Source organism: Jaculus jaculus, chromosome 16 (genome assembly GCF_020740685.1).
Source record: "Jaculus jaculus isolate mJacJac1 chromosome 16, mJacJac1.mat.Y.cur, whole genome shotgun sequence".
In the NCBI taxonomy this organism is placed as follows: domain Eukaryota; kingdom Metazoa; phylum Chordata; class Mammalia; order Rodentia; family Dipodidae; genus Jaculus; species Jaculus jaculus.
In genome coordinates this window covers 21,942,983-21,966,038 of record NC_059117.1, presented here as the reverse complement: position 1 = coordinate 21,966,038, position 23,056 = coordinate 21,942,983, and the positions used below count along the sequence as shown (strand labels likewise).

General features: G+C 43.7%; 1 protein-coding gene across 1 annotated transcript in view; it reads left to right on the top strand.

Moving 5' to 3' along the window:
* Window positions 1-23,056, top strand: part of Lamb4 (laminin subunit beta 4) — a 106,785-nt gene that overhangs the window by 13,874 nt on the left and 69,855 nt on the right. Inside the window, exons 3-11 of the mRNA XM_004652675.2 lie at window positions 1,323-1,458; window positions 4,154-4,227; window positions 5,537-5,725; window positions 6,482-6,545; window positions 6,714-6,928; window positions 8,962-9,082; window positions 10,782-10,970; window positions 17,033-17,212; window positions 20,506-20,615. Of these exons, the coding sequence (XP_004652732.2) occupies window positions 1,323-1,458; window positions 4,154-4,227; window positions 5,537-5,725; window positions 6,482-6,545; window positions 6,714-6,928; window positions 8,962-9,082; window positions 10,782-10,970; window positions 17,033-17,212; window positions 20,506-20,615 (1,278 nt within the window). The remainder of the gene's footprint in view (window positions 1-1,322; window positions 1,459-4,153; window positions 4,228-5,536; window positions 5,726-6,481; window positions 6,546-6,713; window positions 6,929-8,961; window positions 9,083-10,781; window positions 10,971-17,032; window positions 17,213-20,505; window positions 20,616-23,056) is intronic.

Sequence of the window (23,056 nt, the reverse complement as noted above, 5' to 3'; positions counted from 1 at the left end):
GATAAAGAGCAAGTATGGAGTTTGGTGATATCCTAGTGAACAAACTGACAACAGTTGAGAGTCAAAGCGCTGGCCAGACCGTGCTGTGTCCTGAAGCCAGAGTAACGATACAGTTACTGTATCAGTATACTACAGTTGATGCCCACCGGGTGCCTGCCCGCCCAGGACCAATGCTGTTGTAGATGATTCCTGACTCCGAAGATTACAACCAGTAGCCTCTGCTTCCTGGAAGCTTTGCAGATTTCTCCTTCTGAACCTCTCAAAACGTGTTAACCAAGAGCAAGTAGGCCGGCCGTTGGGCAGTCCCTGGGAAATCTTGGGAGAGTAGGAATCTAGGAACAGCTGTAAGCGGACACACTCATTAAACAGCCTGCCATCTTCGAAACCCATCCTGAGACAAACTCGTTCCAGTTTACTAATACGACATTCTAGGCTGTGAGCCCAGGACGGTGGGCCTCTTGGTGGTGAGCTGAACGGGAATCCTTTTCCTAAGTTTATGAGTGTGACATAAATATCTTTGTTGTGGAAGCTTTCCTGCCAGAAAACCTGTAAAACCTGAGAGGAAAAGGATGACTGTGACAGATAAACTGGTGCCCAGCTATTTCATTTATTTCCGTGCGTGTGTGCTTTTGAGAATTATAGTGCATGTACATGTGGAGGTAAGAAGAAGAAAACCTTGGGTATCATCCTCAGGAAAGGGGACCATTCACCTTTTTTGTTTTTTGAGACAGTGTCTCTCATTGGCCTGGAACGCTCTAAGTAGGCTGGACCAGCTGGCCAGTAAGCCCCCAGGACTCCCCTGGTCCCCACCACCCTGGTATCAGGATTACAGGCAGACACTACCACGTCTGGTGTTTTTTTATACTTTATTTGGGTACTAGAGATCAGACTCAGCTCCTCACATTTGCTAGGCAAGCACTTTCTGATAGAGCTATATCCCAGAACTATTTCATTAATTTCTTGCCAAATATTTCTGAGAGAAATAATTCTAACTTAAAAAGATTGGCATGATATTTCTCTACAGTTTAACTTCCAGAGCATCTGCCTTTCATATGAGTAAAAATGAGTTAAACATAAATTTGAGGAGTTTTCCTTAAATGTATAAGCTTATAAAATTTTTGGCTCATATTTTGACTTATTTTGTTATTGTATTTAAGCACCTATTGATGGAAAAACTGATGTCCTGTTATTTCCTCTGTTTTTTTTTTTATTTTTAGTCAGATTGAAAGATTAAATATAATGAGTACAGCTTGTTCTTAAATTCAGGTCAACAATCATAGTTGCAATTCTTTATTTTTAAGTTTAATGATGGTGTCTTCCAGGGGGAACAAAAATGCTTCCTTTGTGACTCCCGTGCTCCGTACAATCCCTACACTCAGCCCGATAGCCACACCATTGACAATGTAATTACAAGCTTTGAAGCACACAGAGAAAAGAAATGGTGGCAGTCTGAGAACGGTATGATTAAGTTGCTTTCAGACTTTCATTTCTTCATATTTTAATAAGATGCCTCTCTCCTTGTATAATTTTAACAATGTCATGGCAAGATGTTGTCCACCAAAAACGTGAAGCTTCCTGTAAGAACAAATTGCATTTTCATATTAAGAAAGAATATTTTCCTGTAGGTAAATCAAAGTGCATTTAAGCACATTATTCAGAATGTTTCCATCTTTCCATGTGGAGCAAGTAAGGAACCCTGTGTCATTTTGTTCTTTGTTAAGATATAAAAGAATATTTATGAAGTGTTGGTAAATTAAGCCTAATATAAAACACACTGATAAAAAATGAACACCAGCAGAGGGCTAAGAATGAACACAGGAGGCTTTCCCTCTTCACTACAAGACAGACGAATGGAGAGAAAGAACGGCTTACTTCTCTGTGCAAGCCAAAGATTAATGTGAAATTTGAATTGAAAGGATAATTGGCAGCTGATCGAGTTTCTTGCTTTCCTGGATGCATGCCCATCTCTGTGAAGAACAGCTGTGGTGTTGAGATCCACACTGGCCACAACCATCTGTATTTTCAGAGGCCCATTGTAAGTGTGGACAACATGGGGGACTCCTCTCAGCCTACCCAGCCTTGGGCCTTGCGGACCACCCCTTGCATCCATGTGGGGTCACCCTCACGCCCAGTGGCCTCTGTTCCTTGGCCATAAAATTATTCCATTTGCCATATCTCTATGTGATACTTTTGTATCTTCAGAATCCTAAGCATATTTTTTAAATATATTTTATTTATTTGACAAAGAGACAGAGAGAGACTGGGCCTCCAGCCACTGCAAATGAACTCCAGGCGCATGTGCCACCTTGTGCATCTGGCTTATGTGGGTCCTGGGGAATCACACCTAGATCCTTTGGCTTTGTGGGCAAATGCCTTAACCGCTAAGCCATCTCTCCAGCCCTAAACATACTTCTTTTATAATACTCTATACTATCAGAGCAAACTGTGAGGATAAAAGTACATATTTGGACAAGTATACCTTGAAACTACTTTCCTATATCATCTGTTCAACAAATGCATGATTGGTGTCAAATAAATGTCATTTTACTTAGCAGATCCTTGTGAATCTTATCTCTGATTGGTTCTGTCACAGTGGCCCATCTTCATTGATGAATGAATAGTGTCATTTATGCCTAATAGCTCTTCTGTCCAAAATTTGTTCTATTTGTCCTCATGATGGGAATGCCTCTTTGTCAGACTGATTATGCAGAACAGGAGTTCTCCACAAAGTGCCTTGAAGTTTCTTTTGTTTATTATTTATTTATTTATGAGAGAGAGAGAGAGAAAGGGAGAATGGGTGCACCAGGACCTCTAACCACTGTAAATGAACTCCAGATGTATGTGCAACCATGTGCATCTGGCTGTATGTGGGTACTGGAGAATCAAACCTGAGTCCTTAAGCTTTGCAAGCAAGTGCCTTAACCACTGAGTCATTTCTCCCGACCCTCCACAAAGCGCTGTGGAGAGGGGAAGTGGAGAGGTGGAAACCCCCATCTGGGAGGTGGCTATGGGGCAAAGCTTTCTGCAGCCACCGACCCTGAAACTGTCTCTCCACCATTCACCACAGCCCAGCACTGTTGGGTAGCATGGCATTGCCAGGTCACATGACTCCTAGATACATGTGACCACTAAGCACATGAAACACAGCCCATCCAAACTGAGCTGTGTTGTCAGTATGAAAACACCCCGATTTCTAAGATGTAAACTGGGAGGAAGCATATAACAAAACATTACCAATTTTTAAAATATTGATTACATGTTGAAATGTTTTTGACATGTTGCTTTTTATATTATCAAAAGTCAATCTAAGCTGTATGCCTTTAATCCCAGCACTTGGGAGGCAAATGTAGGAGGATCATCATGAGTTTGAGACCAGTCTGAGAATACATAGTGAATTCCACATCATCCTGGGCTAGAGTGAGACACTACCTTGAAAAACTAAAAAAAAAAAAAAAAAAAAAAAAGAGTCAATCTTAACCATTTCTTTGTCCATTATTAAAAATACATGCTAGAAATTCTTATTATGTACACAGCTCATACGTGTCCTCTGTTGGCCAGCGTAGCTCCGGGGGGTGCGGCACCTTCATGGTGTCCAGCTCAAGCAGGTGCATGTCGAGCTGGAGATGAATGAAGGCTAAGTGGCTCAGCATAGACATCCTGGCAGGATTTTTGTCACCTCCTCAGTCACAGGATAGCCCACAGATACCCACTCCAAGGGGAAAATTCCAAGCTGTGTTGTATGCTAAGTGACAGAAGTCTAGCTCGGGTGACTGTTGGCAGCTGTTGAGAAAAAGGGGTGTGTTGTTTTCCGTGGGGCTCGGGCCTGCTAGCTCCACTTTCTCTGGGTTTGCTTGCATTCAATGAACCCTCCTTTCACTGGCAGGAAATGTCAGGAACTCCCTGTGGCATGCGTAACACTGCCACCGAGTGGCCATATGTGTTACCTCCCAACCCTGCAGGTGGACAGTCAGGGTAGAGCCTACACTGCTACACTGCATGGATCTCCTGGGACAGTCCTCTGCTGGGGAACGTGGGCCACCAGGCATGTGGGCTTCTCAGGGATTTGATCACAGTAGCCGTAGTGGGGTTTAACATAATAAGCAGGGATCTCTCAAAAATCACTGATTTTCTTCTCTCTGTTTTTTTTCTCTAGGTCTTGATCATGTCAACATCAGGCTGGACCTGGAGACCCTGTTCCAGTTCAGCCATCTTATACTGACCTTTAAGGTGCAAACAGCCCTGCAGCCCACTTTACCATTCCCAAAGTGAGGGGTGTTCAGCTGGAAGTTTACTTCCTGGCTTCCTTACAGAGAACAAAAGCCAAAATAGGTCCAGGTCCAAATTTTGTCACCTATGCCTTGTTCTTGAATGAATTAAAAAAGAACACAGTAAACCGGGCGTGGTGGCACACGCCTTTAATCCCAGCACTTGGGAGGCAGAGGTAGGAGGATCATCCTGAATTTGAGGCCACCCTGAGACTACATGGTGAATTCCAGGTCAGCCTGGTCTAGTGCGAGACCCTACCTTGAAAACTCAAAAAAAAAAAAAAAAGGAAGGAAGGAAGGAAGAAAGAGAAGGAAAGAGATTGTGATCATGAGGGGAATTAAAATCAGTCTAAGGATGGCCACATACAAGAGCCAGTCATTTATCACTTGCCAAAATTCTAACTTCAATATCAGGCTGTAATTAGTTTTTAGCAATAAAAAAGTGTATATAAGACAAAAATAAAACTGAATAAAAATCACCAGTTGTTGCCCCTAGTCGTGGATGCACACAAATAAACAGAAAACGGTAACACAAAGTAGTGATGAGTACAGAAAGGCAGGTGTGATTAGAATGCCGGGGAACGTCGTTGAAGAGGCTCCAGGTGCTTGAAGCAATTGAGGTATAGTTCCCTGATGGGCTGAGAAGGATGTTTAAGAGTTTGCCTGAGGAAAACTATTCTAGGTAAAGAGAACCATAGGAAATTGTTATAAAAATGTTAATATTAACTTTTCAATTTTCATGCCCTTCTCTCATTAACAGTTCACACAGCTATAAGTGTTTTCAAAATGTAGTTAGATTCTGTGGGCTCGTAAATGCCTGGAATGGAGTCTAGGTATATCAGTTGCATAGTAGATGTTTAAAAGATATGCATAAAGCTTAGAAGTAATGGAATTGAAAATGTTTGAAGTAGGGGCTTCAGAAATGGCCTAGTGGTTAAGGCACTTGCCTGTGAAGCCTAAGAACCCATGTTCAACTCTTCAGATCCAACATAAGCCACATGCACAAGGTGATGCAAGCATGCAAGGTCACACATGTGCACAAGGTGGTACACGCGTCTGGAATTCGATTGCAGTGGCTGGAGGCCCTGGTGCGCCAGTTGTCTCTCTCTCCCTCCCTCCCTCCCTCTCTCTCTCTCTCTCTCTCTCTCTCTCTTGCTCTCTCATTTAAAAAACAAAGGCCAGTCAGGTGGGCTTGCTTCAAAAAAAAATTGACATAAATTATGGAATCTGCGTTTGTAAGCCATTTCTAGTTTTCCTTGCTATTTTTGTAGACCTTCCGACCTGCTGCAATGTTGATAGAACGTTCCACAGACTTCGGACACACCTGGAAAGTGCTCAAATATTTTGCAAAAGACTGTGCTGCCTCCTTTCCCAACGTCACAGCTGGCCAGGCCCAGGGAGTGGGAGACCTTGTTTGTGACTCCAGATACTCAGACATTGAACCTTCAACTGGGGGCGAGGTACCACTTCTTTCCTTGGATTTATATTATTATAAATTAAACATTTTTTTAAATGTGACTAACTTAAATATAGGAAGAAGTGTAAGTAGTATTTACTTAAATATAAAACTTTATAGAGTGTCTAAATTGAAGAGTACCTAAGAATGATAACAGATGCATTATCAGCAGTAACTGTGAATGCCACACTGAAAGACTGAAATCTAAACTGGCCACCGTGGCCTGGGACACCCAAAGGACAGGAGACCCATTTCCAAGCCTTGCAAAGCAGACAGCCCTGCAGCGTCCCTGAGCTGGCTGTCCCTGTGCCTGCTGTGCAAACACACCCAAGTAGAATCTCCGAGAACCTCCCTCTGCACCACGCTGGTGACTGACAGCGGGTCAGGGTGCGGCTCGAGCAGAAAGAAGCGTGGCAGAGGACAACTCCAGGTCCAAGCCAGTGAGGCTGTCTTGCCTGATCCCCCATCCATCCATCCTCACCCAGCCCAGGAGCCTCCCCAGCAGTGCGGTCTCCACGCCAGTCCACATGGACACCCAGGCGCCGAGCACCAGTGGTGACTGGCTGATGAATCCTTTCCCGTCATCTTTGTTCTTGGTACTTTGACCCACGCAGTAAACCGCGTGATGATCTACATCCTTCACCCGCTGGGAGGCAAAGGCTCAGCCTTCTTGCCAAGTCAAGGTTTCTTCTCTAAGAGAACATTAGACAATTATGTTTTGGGCTAACGTACTATAATTTTATTTATATTTGTCTTACAGGTTGTTTTAAAAGTTTTGGATCCCAGTTTTGAAATAGAAGACCCTTACAGCCCCCAAATCCAGGGTATGGATTGCTTCACGTTTTCTCATATCCTTTCTCCACATGTTGTTTCAGTATGCCCGTTGTCATTGCATTTCCACGGTAGGCTGAGTGGGTGTCAGTCAAGGAGAGCCCCTTCAACCTAAACAGTTGAATCATGCTTTTGTCCATGGTTTTACTTTCTTTCTCAAGACCTTGTGACGTTAACAAACCTGAGGATAAACTTCACCAAGCTCCATACCCTCGGAGACACTTTTCTTGGAAGGCAGCAGAATGATTCGCTGGATAAGTACTACTATGCTCTGTATGAGATGGTGGTTCGGGGAAGCTGTTTCTGCAACGGCCACGCCAGTGAATGCCACCCTATCCAGAGGGTGCGGGGAGACACCTTCAGTCCTCCGGGGATGGTGAGTTGTTGATCCTAAGAGCCGTCAGTTCTCTTCTGGCTTTTCCCGTCCTGGTGCTGAACATAGACCAGACATCTACGTGAACATCGACAGCTCCTGGTAGTGCTAGTGTTGCACTGAGGCAGATGTCACTAAGCATGCTCCTATGGCCGCCAGCGACCTTGCAGTTCCTCCAGCCAGAGGTGTCTGTGGATTCTGCCACCCGAGGGCATCTTTGAACTCATGAGCAGAACTTAGGTGTGTTTTTTTGTTTTGTTTTTTTTTGGGGGGGGGGTTCTTGTTTTTGTTTTTGTTTTTTTCTGAGATAGGGTTTTACTCTATCTCAGGCTAACCTGGAATTCATTATATAGTCTCAGGGTGGTCTCGAACTCATGGCTATCCTCCTACCTCTGCCTCCTGAGAGTGCTAGGATTAAAGGCATGCACCACCATGCCCAGCTTCATGAGCAGAACATAGAATTTATGATTTCAGGGTATCTCATCTTGCTCCTATTCTTGTTATTCCTTTTGTAGGATATGGAGGGTTCTCAATGTGAACTGTAATTTCACATTCATTCTCTCACACACACACACACAAAAAAAATAAAATGTATTGAAGATTGGGTGTGAACCCTATACTGAAATCTAATGTGTTTTAGTAATATCTTGGATGGTAAAAACCCACCAGCCCCAAGTGACATTCTTGTGCTCTGAACAACCCTCAGTACTATAGCTTTCTCATCCTTAGCACGAGTCCTCACAGGCTGATGTGACAGAAAAGGTACTTGCTGTTGTGGCTGTTGTTGTTTTGTAGTACTGGGTATAAACCCCAGGGCCCTAAATATTCCAAGCAAATTTTCTCCCACTGTACCATATTCTAACCCAAGAGGTGTGTGTGTGTGTGTGTGTGTGTGTGTGTGTGTGTGTGTGTGCGCGTGCAGGGGCATGTCTGCTAAATCAACTTGAGTTTGTGTGTTTGTCTGTGACCGAGTCTTATGTATTCCAAGACAGGCTTGAAGTCCCTATGTAGCTGAAGCTGGAGTTGAACCCCTGACCATCTTTTCTCCTCTTCCTGAGCCCCTGGGTTATAGGTGTGCACCACCATACCAGCTTGGAGCTTTTTAGTTATTAGTGGGAGTCATTGCAACCACTGCTCCTTCCCACACAGCCACTTGTGTTTCTCTGGAAGCACAGCTCCTCTCTGTGGACTGTGTAGAACAACTTTGTGAAGCCCCCAAAGGGTCACATCCTTCTCCAGCTCCTTCCTTCTTCTCTAACTCCCTGTCTCCCCTATGCTCCCACCAGCCCAAACTCGGCCTCCCCATCCTGCTCTTCATCATTCTCAGAGCTGCAATAGGCCACCCCAAAACTAGAATTCAGAAAAACCAAAAACAGAATTCTGTTTGGTCACTAATTTTTGAAGTTTTGAAAGTATAGGGCTGGGGAGATGGCTTAGCAATTAAGGCCTATAAAGCCTAAGGATCTATCTAGGTTAGATTCCCCAGGACCCACATAAGCCAGACGCACAAGGTGGTACACGCATCTGGAGTTTGTTTGCAGTGGCTGGAGGCCCTAGTGCACCCATTCTCTCTGTCTCTTTCTCTCTCTCTCTCTCTCTCTCTCTCTCTCGCAAATAATAAAACATTTATTAAAAAGAAAGTTTTTATTTTAAAATTTTTGTGTTTATTTGAGAGCGACAGACAGAGAGAGAAAGAGGCAGATAGAAAGAGAATGGGTGTGCCAGGGCCTCCAGCCACTGCAAATGGACTCCAGATGCGTGCGCCCCCTTCTGCATCTGGCTAACGTGGGTCCTGGGGAATCAAGCCTCGAATGGGGGTCCTTAGGCTTCATAGGTAAGCGCTTAGCCACTAAGCCATCTCCCCAGCCCAAAAAGAAAGTTTTTTAAGTAATAGAAGATTGAGTTAATATTGTCACAAGGAACTAAGAGTAAGAGCATACCCATGGTTTGTGACTTCATTTTCCATTTAAATAATAACTCCCTGGTTCTCAACCATATTCCCAGTATTAACACTCTTTCCATCCCCCACAATGCAGGTTCATGGTCACTGTGTCTGCCAGCACAATACAGAAGGTCCCAACTGTGAGAGATGCAAAGAGTTCTTCCAGGATGCTCCTTGGAGGCGAGCCGTGGGCCGGCAGGACAGTACTTGCAGACGTGGGTGAAAAGAAGCTCTCACTGACTGACTGTGCTCTGTGTAGTTCCTCTGTGGGAGGCACAGGCCACAGAGGGGATGACTCTGTGGCTGCAGTGGTGGGGTAGCCTACCTGCTTCACACACCTCTAGAACAATCACCAGCTTCAGCAGTCATGCCCCAAATTATTTTTTAAGTGAAATAACATGCTTGTTGCTTGGCCTAGTGTCAAGGAGGGACAGAGAATTTGTAATGGGAAAAAAAAAAAAAAAACAGTCAAGGACAGGGCAAGTCTAAGCATCCAGTGAACACTAAGTTTGGTCCCAGGACCCCCACCACTTTCTCACATAGTTATCCATGCCATGAACGTGACCTTGACCTTAAGCACATGTGTAGAGTGACAGGATGACTGAGGTCCAGGATTGGGTGTGATGGACTAGGATGCTCTTTATGAAATATTCACAAGGGCTGGAGAGATGGCTTAGTGGTTAAGGCATTTGCCTGTGAAGCCCAAGAACCCAGGTTCAATTCCCCAGGACCCACATAAGCCAGTTGCACAAGGGACACACACATCCGTAGTTTGTTCACAGTAGCTAGAGGCTCTGGTGTGCCAATTCTTTCTCTCTCTCTCTGCCTCTATCTCCTTCCATCTCTCTCAAATAAATAAATAATTTTTTAAATAAACAAAAAAGAAAATGTATGCACAAAAGAATGAAAAATGGATAACATTGCCAGATGTGGTGGTGCATGTCTTTAATCCCAGCACTTGAGAGGCAGAGGTAGGAGAATTGCCATGACTCTGAGGCCACCCTGAGTCTACACAGTGAATTTCAGGTCAGCCTGGGCTAGAGTGAGACCCTACCTTAAACAACCAAAAAGAGAAAAAGAAATATTCATGATAACAAAGTATTATTTTTAGATCATGTTTGCAAGGCCTCTGAATCTTGATGAACTCATTAGTGAATTTCTCTTCCCAGACTTAGGCTAGAGGGAATGAAAACAGAATTAAATAAAAAAAAAAAATTCAGGGCTGGACAGATGGCTTAGCAGTTAAGGCACTTGTCTGCGAAGCCAAGGAACCCAGGTTTGATTCCCTGGGTCCCACATAAGCCAGATGCATAAGGTGGCACATCCATTTGGAGTTTGTTTGCAGTGTCTGGAGGCCCTGGTGTGCCCATTCTCTCTCTCTCTCTCTCTCCAAATAAAATAAAAAGTTTTTAAAAAATTCAGCACCTGTGACAGTCACAGTAAGCAAGACACAGCAGAACACAGGCAAGCTCAGCCGTTCACAGGGACAAACCACCAGGAGCAGTGCAGACAAGGAAATTCCTCCAGCAGACGGTGGGGGCCTCTGCTCCTCTGGTTGAGCCCCAGATGGGATAAAAATGACCTGCGGCCGCCTCCCAGCTCTTGTGTAGGAAAGATACTGAAGGCGCTCAGCTCCAGTAGTTCTTCAAGAAACCCAGTGCCTATAAGGTGTGTTTCAGGTTCAAAAAAAAAAAAAAATTCAAATTTACAAAGTGTAAGTCAGTAAGAGTAGTCTTTTACTACTTTTTACATCAAAACTATTTCCCTCTGTGACTTCTAGATGACCTCAATGACTTTTTTGCTGCTGTTCCACAATTTCAAAAGGATGAATTAAGCATTTAGGGACCACATTTCGCATGGGGACGTGGCTCAGCAAGCCTCTGGGCTCTCACACACCTTCCTCTCCCTCCACAGCGTGCAACTGCAACGGCCACTCTGACCGCTGTCACTTCGACATGGCTGTGTACCTGGCCAGTGGGGGCCTGAGTGGCGGGGTGTGTGAGGACTGCCAGCACCACACCGAGGGGCAGCACTGCGACCGATGCAGACCCCTTTTCTACAGGGACCCCCTCAAGGCCATCACGGATCCTCACGCATGCCTCCGTGAGTGTGCAGCCTCACCCAGGGCTTTCCGTTTGTCTGATCGAATTCTGGTCTTGGGGGTGCCTTGCCTGGTACCCGCTCTGCTTAACTGGGTCTCCATATACACTTGGGCGGTGGTGGGGGGGGGTATCATGCAAAATCATTTCAGTTTTGAGTGTTTTCTTTCTCCAAACACGTTGAGCCAAACCTTGGCTGGTCCTCCGGGTCTTGTAGAGGATCCATCACGGGGAACCAGGAAACTAACTTCTTGTTGAGATTTGTACAGACTGCGTAGGCCTGCTTCTTCCATTTTCATTTCCGTAGAGGATGCCTCCCTAGAAATACAAGAATACTTATATTTGCTCATTTGTCTTCTGTTGCTGCACTAACATTCACATATGTTGCAGTCAGGTTCGCATTGCTGGTAGAAATTACCCAACCAAGAGCAGCTTGTGGGGAAAAAAAAAAAGGTTTATTTTGGCTTACAGGCTCTAGGGAAAGCTCCACAATGGCAGGGAAAACAATGGGAATGAACTGAGGGTGGACATCTCCCCCTGGCCAACATAAGGTGAACCATACCAACAGGAGAGTGTGCCAAAGAATGGCCTGGGGAAACTGGCTATAATATCCATAAGCCCAGCCCCAACACTACACTGCCTCCAGGAGACGTTAATTCCCAAATCTCCATCAGCTGGGAACCTAGCATTCAGAACACCTAAGTTTATGGGGACCCCTCACTCAGACCACCACAGCATATTTACGACCTTCAGCACATATGCAAAGACTGTCCTTAGGAGGTGCTGACCAAAGGGCTGGAGAAATGGTTCCGTGCCTAAAGCATTTGCCGCCCAAGCATGCGTACCTGCCTTTGGACCCAGAGCCCATCAAAGCAGCCAGAATTGTGGTTCTGCCATCCCCGCAGCATGCCACAGAGAGATGGGAGGCAGGGTCAAGAGAGGTTCCCAGAAACTCGAAGCCCAGCCAGACTGGTGAATGGAGCTATGAATAACAAGAGACCTTGCTTCAAAACGAGATGGAAGGCAGGAACTGACTCCTGAAAGTTGTCCTCTGACCCTCACATACATGCTATGTCCTGCACAAGCCTACATGCCTGCACTCATACACATGAACACACACACACAAAAAAAAAAAAAAGGAAGGAAAGAAAGGAAGAGAGGGAGGAAGGAAGAAAGAAAGGAAGAAAACTAAGATGGAATTTCTGAGCCATGGGCTGCATTCTTCTTAAACCTGATTCGATGTGTTGAATTGTCACCCAGGTGAGTACCCGTTACTATGACACAATAGCATATGGAACTTCCCATGTCAGCTCTGGGTTTTTTTTTCTAGTTCCAATTCTAATCTTTGTTTGATCACATTTTCATGGCTAATGAAGTGATATCTCATGATAGTTTTGAATTGCATTTCTCTTCACAAGTGAGGCTACATAAGACCAAATGCCAATTCCCCAAGTTGAAGGTGGCACTCTTTGCCAGGGTTATGTAAATACAGGGATGACACTTCATACTTGCATGAACCTGAAAGTGAGAACCTCCTGAAATTTCACACCCTAAATGCCTCCCCTTCCTCACTCTAACCCCATCAGTGTTCTGTAATATTGCTTAATACCTGATTCAACATACCCAGTGTCAGCCACGAGGTCTGAGATCTAACTCTATTTATAAACTAGCAAGTTAGCCTTTCATAGATGATGGTAGCAGGTGTGACAAAGGACATTATTTATTATTCATGGCCCAGCAAGTAACAGATCACTGCACTGGCCTGGGTTCCCTTGTATATAAATCTCAAGTTCCAGAGATGCCAGGTGAACATGCACAGCCAATGCATTTATATTACAGCTAGAGAATGAAAAAACACAGTTTGAAAGATCCATCGGTTTCCAGCCAGAAGAAGCAAGCCTGCACTTGACGCAGGGGAAGACGCTATCTCCTCCCTCCTAAGACAGGGACCGAGGAAGGAACAAGCAGAGCCTTGCACTGTACGTCAGGAAAAGCATCCAGAATGCCTGGGAGCTGGTACCCAGGAAGCCTGCTTCGTACACTATACCATTAGTGTAGTTAACACACGAGAAGAGGAACTGGTGGTAAAACTGTAACTTTGAGGTTGTCTTAATCATAATGAAAGGAAAGTCTGGTACAGATGCAGTTCAGTAGTGAACTGAATGCATCCAGTGTCCTAGATTTCAAACTTTAACTTATCACAGTGCAGACAAAGCATCAAAGGAAGGTTTCACTCAGACTACTCAGTAGGCATCAACATGAAATTTACCTTTCATGACCTCTTCAAAATTTGTATACAGAAATGAAATAAGTAAAATATCCTCTAGAGAAATTTCCGAAGTGCCCTTAAAGTTATACCAGAATCTGTATACACACACACACACACACACACACACACACACACACACACACACCTTATACCATACCACTTCACACTAACTTTTAAGAATATTTTATTTATTTATTTATAGAGAAAGAGACTGCTAAAGAGATTGGGCACACTATAGCCACTGCAAAGGAACTCCAGATACTTGTGCCACCTTGTGCTTCTGGTTTATGTGGGTCCTGGGGAATCCAAACTTGGGTCCTTTAGCTTTGCTGGCAAGTGCCCTAACCATTGTCTTTTCTCCAGCCCTTTAAAAAAATTTTTTTTATTTTTTTATTTATTTGAGAGTGACAGACAGAGAAAGAGGCAGTGAGAGAGAGAGAGAGAGAGAGAGAGAGAGAGAATGGGCACACCAGGGCCTCCAAGCCACTGCAAACAAACTCCAGACATGTGCACCCCCCTGTGCATCTGGCTAACGTGGGTCCTGGGGAATCGAGCCTCAAACCGGGGTCCTTAGGCTTCACAGGCAAGTACTTGACCACTAAGCCATCTCTCCAGCCCTTAAAAAATATTTTTATTTCACACTACTTTTATGAATGTGTAAAAGCTGAATGTTTATAATAGGAGACAAAATTGCTCTCTTGGGTAGAATCATGGAAATACCAAATTTGGAAATAAGTAATCTAGGGATCTAGAGACTTGGAAATAATAAACTTAATGTTTTTAGACATAGCAACAAAATTTATTTCTTAAAAACCACTCAGTATTAACTTGGTAGTACTTTGGGGGGATAAGGAAAGAAAGCTAGTACACCCCAAATGAAATTCAGGTCATTCTTTACAAACAAATTTTCCCATGAGAGGCAGATGAGGCGCTTGTGACCAGCTTCCATGATGAGACTCCCCAGTTTTCTCATTGTGTATACACAGATGATGTGAATTAAGCAGATTTATTGACTTTCTCATATACTTTTCTCTAAGCTGTCCTTGTTTGAACCTAAATATTTATATGAATAAATTCCAGGCATAAGAGATGGCCAGTTTTAAGTCTTCTATAACAAAAGCATAGTCAAGTGTGGTACAGAAAAACAAAAAACAAAGATTTGGTAATCTCAACCCCTCATCGTAAAAATTTTCTGGAATTAAATTATGTGACATCAAGATGTTTTATTGGGTTTCCAAAGGCTGGGACATAGGATTATTTCAAAGAAAAGTCATTATCCGTTTGCCCTGTCCCAAAGGCTACTTCTGTGCATAATTGAATTATGCTCTGGAATTCTGTGCTGACCCTTTGGAGGGGCCTCCCAAGTAAAGCGGAGCTTTTTCCTTTTAAAATGGATCCAGTTTGTTCTTTCCTTTCTGGAAGCAACTGGCTTTAATTAGAAGAAAATGATGGGGCCTTTTTGCTCCAAGCTAAACAGAGCCCAATGCTGCCTTTCCATAAGACTTTTATCACAGTCACAATCTAATAGTAAACAAGACAAACTTGCAAGAGTCTGTCAGACAATTAAACATTTGCTTCTATGACACCAAACAACTGCACTGAGCGATTTTCCTCACTGACTCCCTAACCCACACGGTGCTTATGCCCACACAGTTTCACACTTGAAAGCCAACGCCTATGCCTGTGAGCAAGCTTGGCTTTTAAAACAAAGATAGCCTTTTTAAATGTTTATTTATTTATTTTTTAAGTGGATGGTGCTGGGGAGATGACTTGGTGGTTAAAGGCACTTGCTTGCAAAGCCTACCAGCCTGGGTTCAATTCTCCAAATCCACATAGTACCATATGCACAAAGTGGCACGTGCCTTTTCATTTTTGGTGGCAAGAAGCCCTAGCACAACCATTCTCACTCTCCCTCTCTTTCCCTCTGCCTCACACTCTCATGAATAAATAAAAAATACAATATTTTAAAAAGTGAGGTCCCTTAGAAACACAGCATCACAAAGAAACAAGAGGCCTTGGCAGTAACCCAATACATCCCACCACAGTGGTCCTCTGGTCCTAAGCTACAGTGGGCTTCCTTGACCCTCCAGACACTTCTGCTGAAGGGGGACATATTGGGGAGCCCTGCCTGACAGGAAGTTCTTCCCTACACTCAATCAAGATCTACTTTTCTTTCTTTCTTTCTTTCTTTCTTTCTTTCTTTCTTTCTTTCTTTCTTTCTTTCTTTCTTTCCTTCCTTCCTTCCTTCCTTCCTTCCTTCCTTCCTTCCTTCCTTCCTTCCTTCCTTCTTTCTTTTGTTGTTGTTGTTGTTGTTGTTGTTGTTGTTGTTGTTGTTGTGAGGTAGGGTCTCACTGTAACCTAGGCTGACCTGGAATTCACTATGAAGTCTCAGGCTGGCCTCAAACTCACAGCGATCCTCCTTTCTCTGCTTCCCAAGTGCTGGGATTAAAAGCATGCACCACCACGCCCATCTAAGATCTACTTTTCATCGTTTCTCCTTTAATTTTTGTTCTGACCACTGGAATCGTTGGTACTCTCAGCAGCATTTTCCATATGATGGCCCTCTTTTGCGTGATTCATATTGATTTTTAAAATATTTTTATTTTAGAGAGAGAGGGAAAATTGGCCCACGAGGGCCTCAGCCACTGCAATTGGACTCCAGATGCTTGAATCGCCTACTGGCCTGGTGAAACCTTGCACCTGTTTCACCTTTGGTCATCTGGCTTATGTGGGATCTGGAGAGTCGAACACGGGTCCTTAGGCTTCACAGTCAAGCGCCTAAACTGCTAAGCCATCTCTCCAGCTCTCATATTGATTTTTTTAAGTCTCTCCTCTTACTGATCATTTGCCACAGGCAAGTGTTCATCTTTGTTTTCAGACTCTTAGCTACACTTTTGCCTCACCAACCTATTTGTAGAAAGGAAACATGGATATGAGTGTGTCGTACTGTTCTTCCTTTTCTCTCTTGTAGGCGTTCCAGGAAAAATCAAAAAGAATCATAACATTGTCCCTGTGAATTTTTTTTTTCTAGGATGAAGAACAGACATCTTTTAACCATGTTTCAGGTCTTACTTATCTCTTGACCTTACTTTCACCTTCTTCTTGACTTTTTTCCATTTATTATTGTTATAAAGTTGAAAGCCACATAACCTAACACTAACCATTTAAAAATGAACAACACTTCACTGACACAGGGTTGTGCCACTTTTACATCTGCCCCATGCCAAGACAATTTAATCGCTTCTAAAAGAATTTCTCCACTCGTAAGTCTCAAAAAAAAAAAAAAAAAAAAGATATGCAAGGCTGGGGTGTATCTCAGTTGGCAAGATGCTTGCCTAGTATGTTCGAATTTGATCCCTACCACAGCATAAGCCTGGTGTAGTAGCACATGCCTGCAAGTAATCCCAGCACTTGGGAAGTGAAGGGAGAAGGATCAGAAGTTCAAGTTCATCCTTAGCTATATAGTATATTGGTACCATTAGCCTGGGATATGAAAATAAATAAATATAAGTAATAAGTAAATGAATAATAAAATTAATTCTTCTGGTCCCCTGGCTTTAAAATCACTTTAAAGTTTTTTTTTTTTTGTTTTTTTAAGTATATGGATGGAAGTATTCAACATTTTATAAGGTCAGAAATCTGGTAAACATTTCTGACCCGCCCTTTAGCCACTAGTCTAACCATATAAATATTTAATTATTTAAACAAATAGCCCTGACACGGGTAAAGTGCTGTGCTTACATTCAGGTTTCCCGTAGTTTACAGTTAACTAAAATGATGCATTTCTGTGGCCCTAGCTTGTGAATGTGACCCTGATGGGACCCTCTCTGGAGGCATTTGTGTGAGCCACTCCGATCCTGCCACAGGCACGGTGGCCGGCCAGTGTCTGTGTAAGGCGAACGCCCACGGAGCCAGCTGCGACCAGTGCAAACCCAACCACTTTGGACTAAGTGGCTCCAACCCCCTGGGCTGCCAGGGTAAGTCAGCGATCAGCTGTCAAGCTGGGCGCGTGTTAAAGCGTGTTTCCGTTTCGCCCTCACATTCCTCATTGCGAACAGCTAAGAAGAGACTGCGTGGTGAAAAATGATACAGCGGCACCCGCAGACTTTAGGAACTTAGCTAAGGGTGGATGGCTTTCTCTATGGTTTGCTGGGGTTTATCATATAAAAGACCAGTAGAGGGCGCTAGTATTTCCTGCCCTGGAATAAATGGAGGAAATCCCAACCCCATGAAATTTAACGCCAAACTGTGAAACCACTGGGGGGAAAAAAAAAATCCTATACTTGTGTAACAGAGTGTAATAGATTCTCCTCTTGGTGACTGATTGCAAGGCCAAAAATCCTGACCAGAGGGTAAAAGAATGAAGAAAGATTTGTTGTCTGCAGCAGATAAAGAGAACCCTGGAGTTACTCCAAAAGTAACATCCTCTTCCCACGTAGGAAGTTCAGGGAATTTATTTGGGTCACCTGCATATATTCATATAGGAAAGTACTTTAGGGCAGGCATATGCCTGAACATGCTTAGCTCAAGGTCATAGGAGCACAGGTTTGGAAGGTTAATATGTGAGCAGAAATGCTTGGAGGCCTGCTCTGTTTCTGTTACCAGAAAAGTTTTGGCTGAAACAAAAGGAAAGGATGCTTTGAAGGTGTGTTAATGTAGCAGATTGTCTGTATTAGGGACAGTATCTGACTTGCTTAGCTGCTAATACTAGAACTCTGACTACATATTGATTTTATTGCATTATGCATTGTTATAGTTTTCTTGGGCAATCTTCAACGGGTGACTTGGTTTTCTTTCTTAAATTACTTTTCCCTTGTCTTCTCATGCCCCTCCTAATAATGACTCATACTTCCTCTAGCACAGAAAGAAAAATTAGAAGCAAGGGAGGAATGAAAGGAAAGTAGAAAGAACCTCAGGGTCAGGCTGACCGTTGCCTGTGAGAGCAGGGAGCCGTGGGCCCCTGAAAGCCTTACAAATACTAGATTACCCTGGGAAGACCGGGATGCAATTTCCTGTGAGTCACAGCAACCCAAACCTTGCTTTTTCACAGCTAAAGAACTCATTTAGCATGTTTGCAGAGAAATAGGATGACTCTTTGTGCCATAACTGCTCTTCGTGAGTTTGATGGAAAATTAAATGTCATGATAAAGAAATTTTCTCATCAGACCAGTTTTCCATCACACCTTTAGCACTCCAGATACCTCCCTGGTTCGCTGACTAAGAACGATTATGTCCTTGGAGAATAGGCTGAACATTGTTGGGGGAGGGTTATATGTGTGTCACGGCTTTATTGACATAATTTGTACACCTACCCATTACCCCTTAGTAAATAGAAGTCAATGATTTTTTGTATTTCCAAAGTTGTTATTTTAGACTATTTTCTTCACACCCAAGAAGAAACCCCACTTCTGGAAAATATCTAAAAGAATTGAAAGCAGAGGGTTTTTTTAATTTTTTATATTTATTTATTTGTTTGCAGGCAGAGAATGAGAGATAAAAAGAAGAGAGACAGACAGAGAGAATGGGCACACCAGAGCCTCTAGCCACTGCAAACTCCAGAAGCATGCTCCACTTTGGGTATCTGCCTTACATAGGTCCTGGGAAATCATACTTGGGTCCTTAGGCTTCACAGGCAAGTGCCTTAATTGCTTAGCCGTCCCTCCAGCCTGAAAGCAGAATTTTGAAGTGATGTCTGTACACCTATGCTCATTCAAAATAGCCAGGTGAGGATAAATAAAATGTGGCATGCACAAACAAAGGAATACTATTCAACCTTTAAAAGTAATGAAATTCTGGCACATACCACAACACAGCTGAACTTAAAGGACACAATCTTGGAGAAATAATTCCGCTTCTCTGAGGTACGTAGCCAGAGTAGTCAAGTTCATAGAAATAGAAAGTAAAATGGTGGTTCATGTATAATGGACTGAGGTAAGAGAGGAGAATTATTGTTTAATGGATACAGTTTCCATTTTGCAAGATGAAAAAAAGTTCTAGAGACTTTTTTTGACACAATGATGTGAATGTACTTATGACACTAAACTGATTGAGATGGTAATTTTTGTTATATGTGTATTGCTCAGAAGAAAAGATCCACATACCTTCTAACTACCACCTCTGTATCCCACTGTCTCTGCTGCCCCCCCCGGCCAAGCAAGAACCTCTCCCTGTCACGATCCAGTCCCCAACTCTGTAGCCATACGAAAGGAACCATAGCACGTGGTCTTCTACCACGGACTTCTTTCACGTCACAGAGTATTTTCAAGGTTTGCCCACACTGTAGCATGCGCCCGTACTTCGTCATTGCTGGGCAGTATTGCACTGCTTGGATAGGCCACATTGTATGTGCCATTCATTAGGTGCAATGAGTAATATTGATCATCAACTTGACAAGCTCTAGAACCACCAAGCAGATAAACCTCTGAGCAGGTCAGTGAGGGAGACTGGTTAGTGGAGGTGAGAAGACTCACATTAAATGTGGTGCCACTATTCCATGGGATGGAATTCTAGACTCTATAAACAGGAGAAAGGAAGCTGGCTACCAGCATTCATCACTCTCTGCTTCCTGACGGTGGACCCAACGTGAACAGCCATCTCACGTTCCTACCACTATGACGTCCCTGCCCTAAAACTGGAAGCTGACATAAGCCCTTCCTTCCCCAAGTTGCTTGGTTTAAGTGTTTTATCACAGCAATAGAAAAGTAACGGATTCATTAGGTGATGGACATTTGGGTAGTTCCTTTTTTCCTTGCAGGGGAAGTGTATACATTGCTCTGGTCACATGACTTCTTAGCCTTCATAACATAGGCAGGTTTTAGAAATGTCTGTAGGTAAAGGAGAAAGAGAAGATGGAGAATGGAGAGGAAAGAAAAAATAACAGAGACATAAGAAAGAGGGGGTGATGGGTAGGCACATCTGCCAGAGTAGGGATCAGTGGTGGTAACCATGACTTTTGGACTTCTGACTCACCAGGTCTGGCTCAGGAGAATGGTGCCAGTATTCCAGCTTACACATCCTCCTACACCAACTTGGCTCCTTCTAATTGCCGTCCAGTAGGAGTCCATAGGGTTCTGGAGGTGTTCCATGAGAGTCCCTCTGTGGAGTTGATGCAGTACTGTGAGCATGCACCCAGGACGACAGAGGACCAGCAGGGCAGGGCAGGCTGCTCTGTGTGCTGGCTGCGCCTTCTCCCAAGCGTGTCAGCTATTAATGGCATTTCTGCATGTGGAGGAATTAAGAGTAAGAATAATTGCATATGCTACACTTTCAGCCTGCAACTGTCACCCCCTGGGCAGTCTGCCATTCTCCACCTGTGATGCGGATACAGGCCAATGCTTGTGCCAGGCCCATGCCACCGGACCACGCTGTGATGAGTGCTCTGTAGGTATTTGCTTGTATTTTCCCTTTGATGTGGTGATGCAGATTTCTGCTGCCCATTGCTTAGAAGAGGCTTGGTTTTATTAACTGCTTCCCTTGTTCCATTACATGTCATTACCCCTATGGACTGAGGCTCTGCACTACAGAAATTGGCAAACAGGGCACACCAGTCTCTCTTGCCCTCCTTCCTTCTCCTCCTCCTCCTTCTTCCCTTCATTCCTGCAGAGAGCCAGCTGTTAAACATTGACAAGCCCCACCACCGAATTGGACTGAACTGGTCCAGCCAAGATTATAAGTTTATGTATTGTTTGTTGAGAACGGCAGGCAGTAGACTATGCATGTACCTCCCTATTGAGCCAAAGACTATACAGCCTTTCTGTTATCTCATGCATATAATTCTCCCATCGCCCCTACCACTCTCTACCTAAAAATAATTTAGATGGGATCCTAACATAATAATAATAATAATAACATGGACTAAAATGTATTTTAGAATCTTGTGAGAAATAAACTCTTGGGGTTTTCACAGACACTACTAAACATATGAGCATATATTCTAAAATTAGTCATTTTCACTCCACAAGAAATGGATCCTGGAATTGCGGAGTTCAAACCCCACTCTTCGTTTCTTTGTTCTCAAATCTTGGCAGTCCACCACAACATTTTAGACAGAGCAAAACAAAAACTTAACCTAATAAAAGAACAGTGACCTTGATGTGCCTGAAGAAATGTAGCTGGCAAATGAGAAACATATGCCTATGAGGAAATAATTTTGTAGTCATTTTACTGAAAACACATTAGGACAGCAGAAGAGGTAGGGGAAGAAACCAAGGAAATAAACACGAAGGAGGCACTCTGTCAGGAAGGTCAGGTGATCTGGAAGCTTTCCATGGAAAGACAAAGGTCAGGGCTGGAGAGATTGCAGAGTGGTTAAGGCGTTTGCCTGCAAAGCCAGAGGATCCCGATTTGATTTCCCCAACACCCACATAAGCCAGATGCACAAGGGGATGCATGCATCTGGAGTTCGTTTGCAGTGGCTGGAGGCCCTGGCACACCCATTCTCTCTCTTTCTCTCTGCCTCTTTCTCGCTCTCAAATAAATAAAAAATACATTTTTTAAATAAAAAAGATGGGAGGCAGAGATAGAAGGATTGCCATGAGTTCAAGGCCACCCTGAGAATACATAATGCATAGTGAATTCTAGGTCAGCCTGGGCTAGAGTGAAACCCTACTTTGAAAAAAAAAAAGAAAGAAAGAAAAAGGTCAGTCACACAAAGCTGTGTGATGATCGTGCATGACAAAGGACATGTCACATGATGACGACATCACTGAAGACACCAGAGCAGATTATGTCAGGCAAACCTCAGAACCAGGCCAGCATGCTCGCTGGTAGGTTGATTGACACATGAGTCACACAGACTGTCTGCAGGAAGAAAGCAACTGAACAGGGTTCATTCTGCGGGAGTGTCCACCAGGTGACCCTCACCCACACCCAGCTGATGGTGCCACGAACTGTCCTGAATGACCAACATGCAAGTAAGCCTTGGCCCACAAGCAGTTTCCCATGCACATCCTGAGGGATGCAGTTCACCTTTTCTTTTTCCTTAAGCAAAATTTTTGTTTGAGGAAAGGATGACAAAAATCCATTGCCACATTTTCTGCACATAGGTCAATGTTTACTATTTAAAATATTTTAAGTAAAACAGCATGAAATTTACCAAGATAACTAAAATATGGGTCTTGAAGACCCTTCCAAGCGAATCTCATGCCTAGTAGAATCTGCATTTTGTCTGTACACATTGAATTGAGGTCTGAGGAGGAAGCAGTCTAAGAGCATTTCTACAATCAGAGTTTGAAATAAAACAGTTATCTGTATCTCAACAGCTGTTTGTCTTGCATGAAGGTCAAGATGTTGCAATGGTGAAGTCTTGAACCTCAGCGTTGACTCACACAAGCGGGTTCATATTGTACCAAAACAACTGGTTTATGAATGATTATGTCCACGAACTTGTGAAGTGCATAGAATATCCCCAGACACTTCAGTGCAGTGGAAGTAAAATCTGTAGGGATTGTTGTGGTAAGGAAATCTGTGGGATTTATTAGAAACTGCACATAGTAGCCAGGCGTGGTGGCGCACGCCTTTAATCCCAGCACTTGAAAGGCAGAGGTAGAAGGATCGCCATGAGTTTGAGGCCACCCTGAGACTACATAGTGAATTCCAGGTCAGCCTGAGCTAGAGTGAAACCCTAGGGGTTGGGGATTTAGCTCAGTGGATGAGTGCTTGCCTAGCAAGCGCAAGGCCCTGGGTTCGGTCCTCAGCACCGAAAAAAAAAAAAAAGACAAAATCACAAAAAGACCAAAAAAAACAAGGGAACTAGAGTGCAACCCTACCTCAGGGAAAAATAAAAAGAAAGAAAGAAATTGCACATAGGCCAAGAGAAGAAC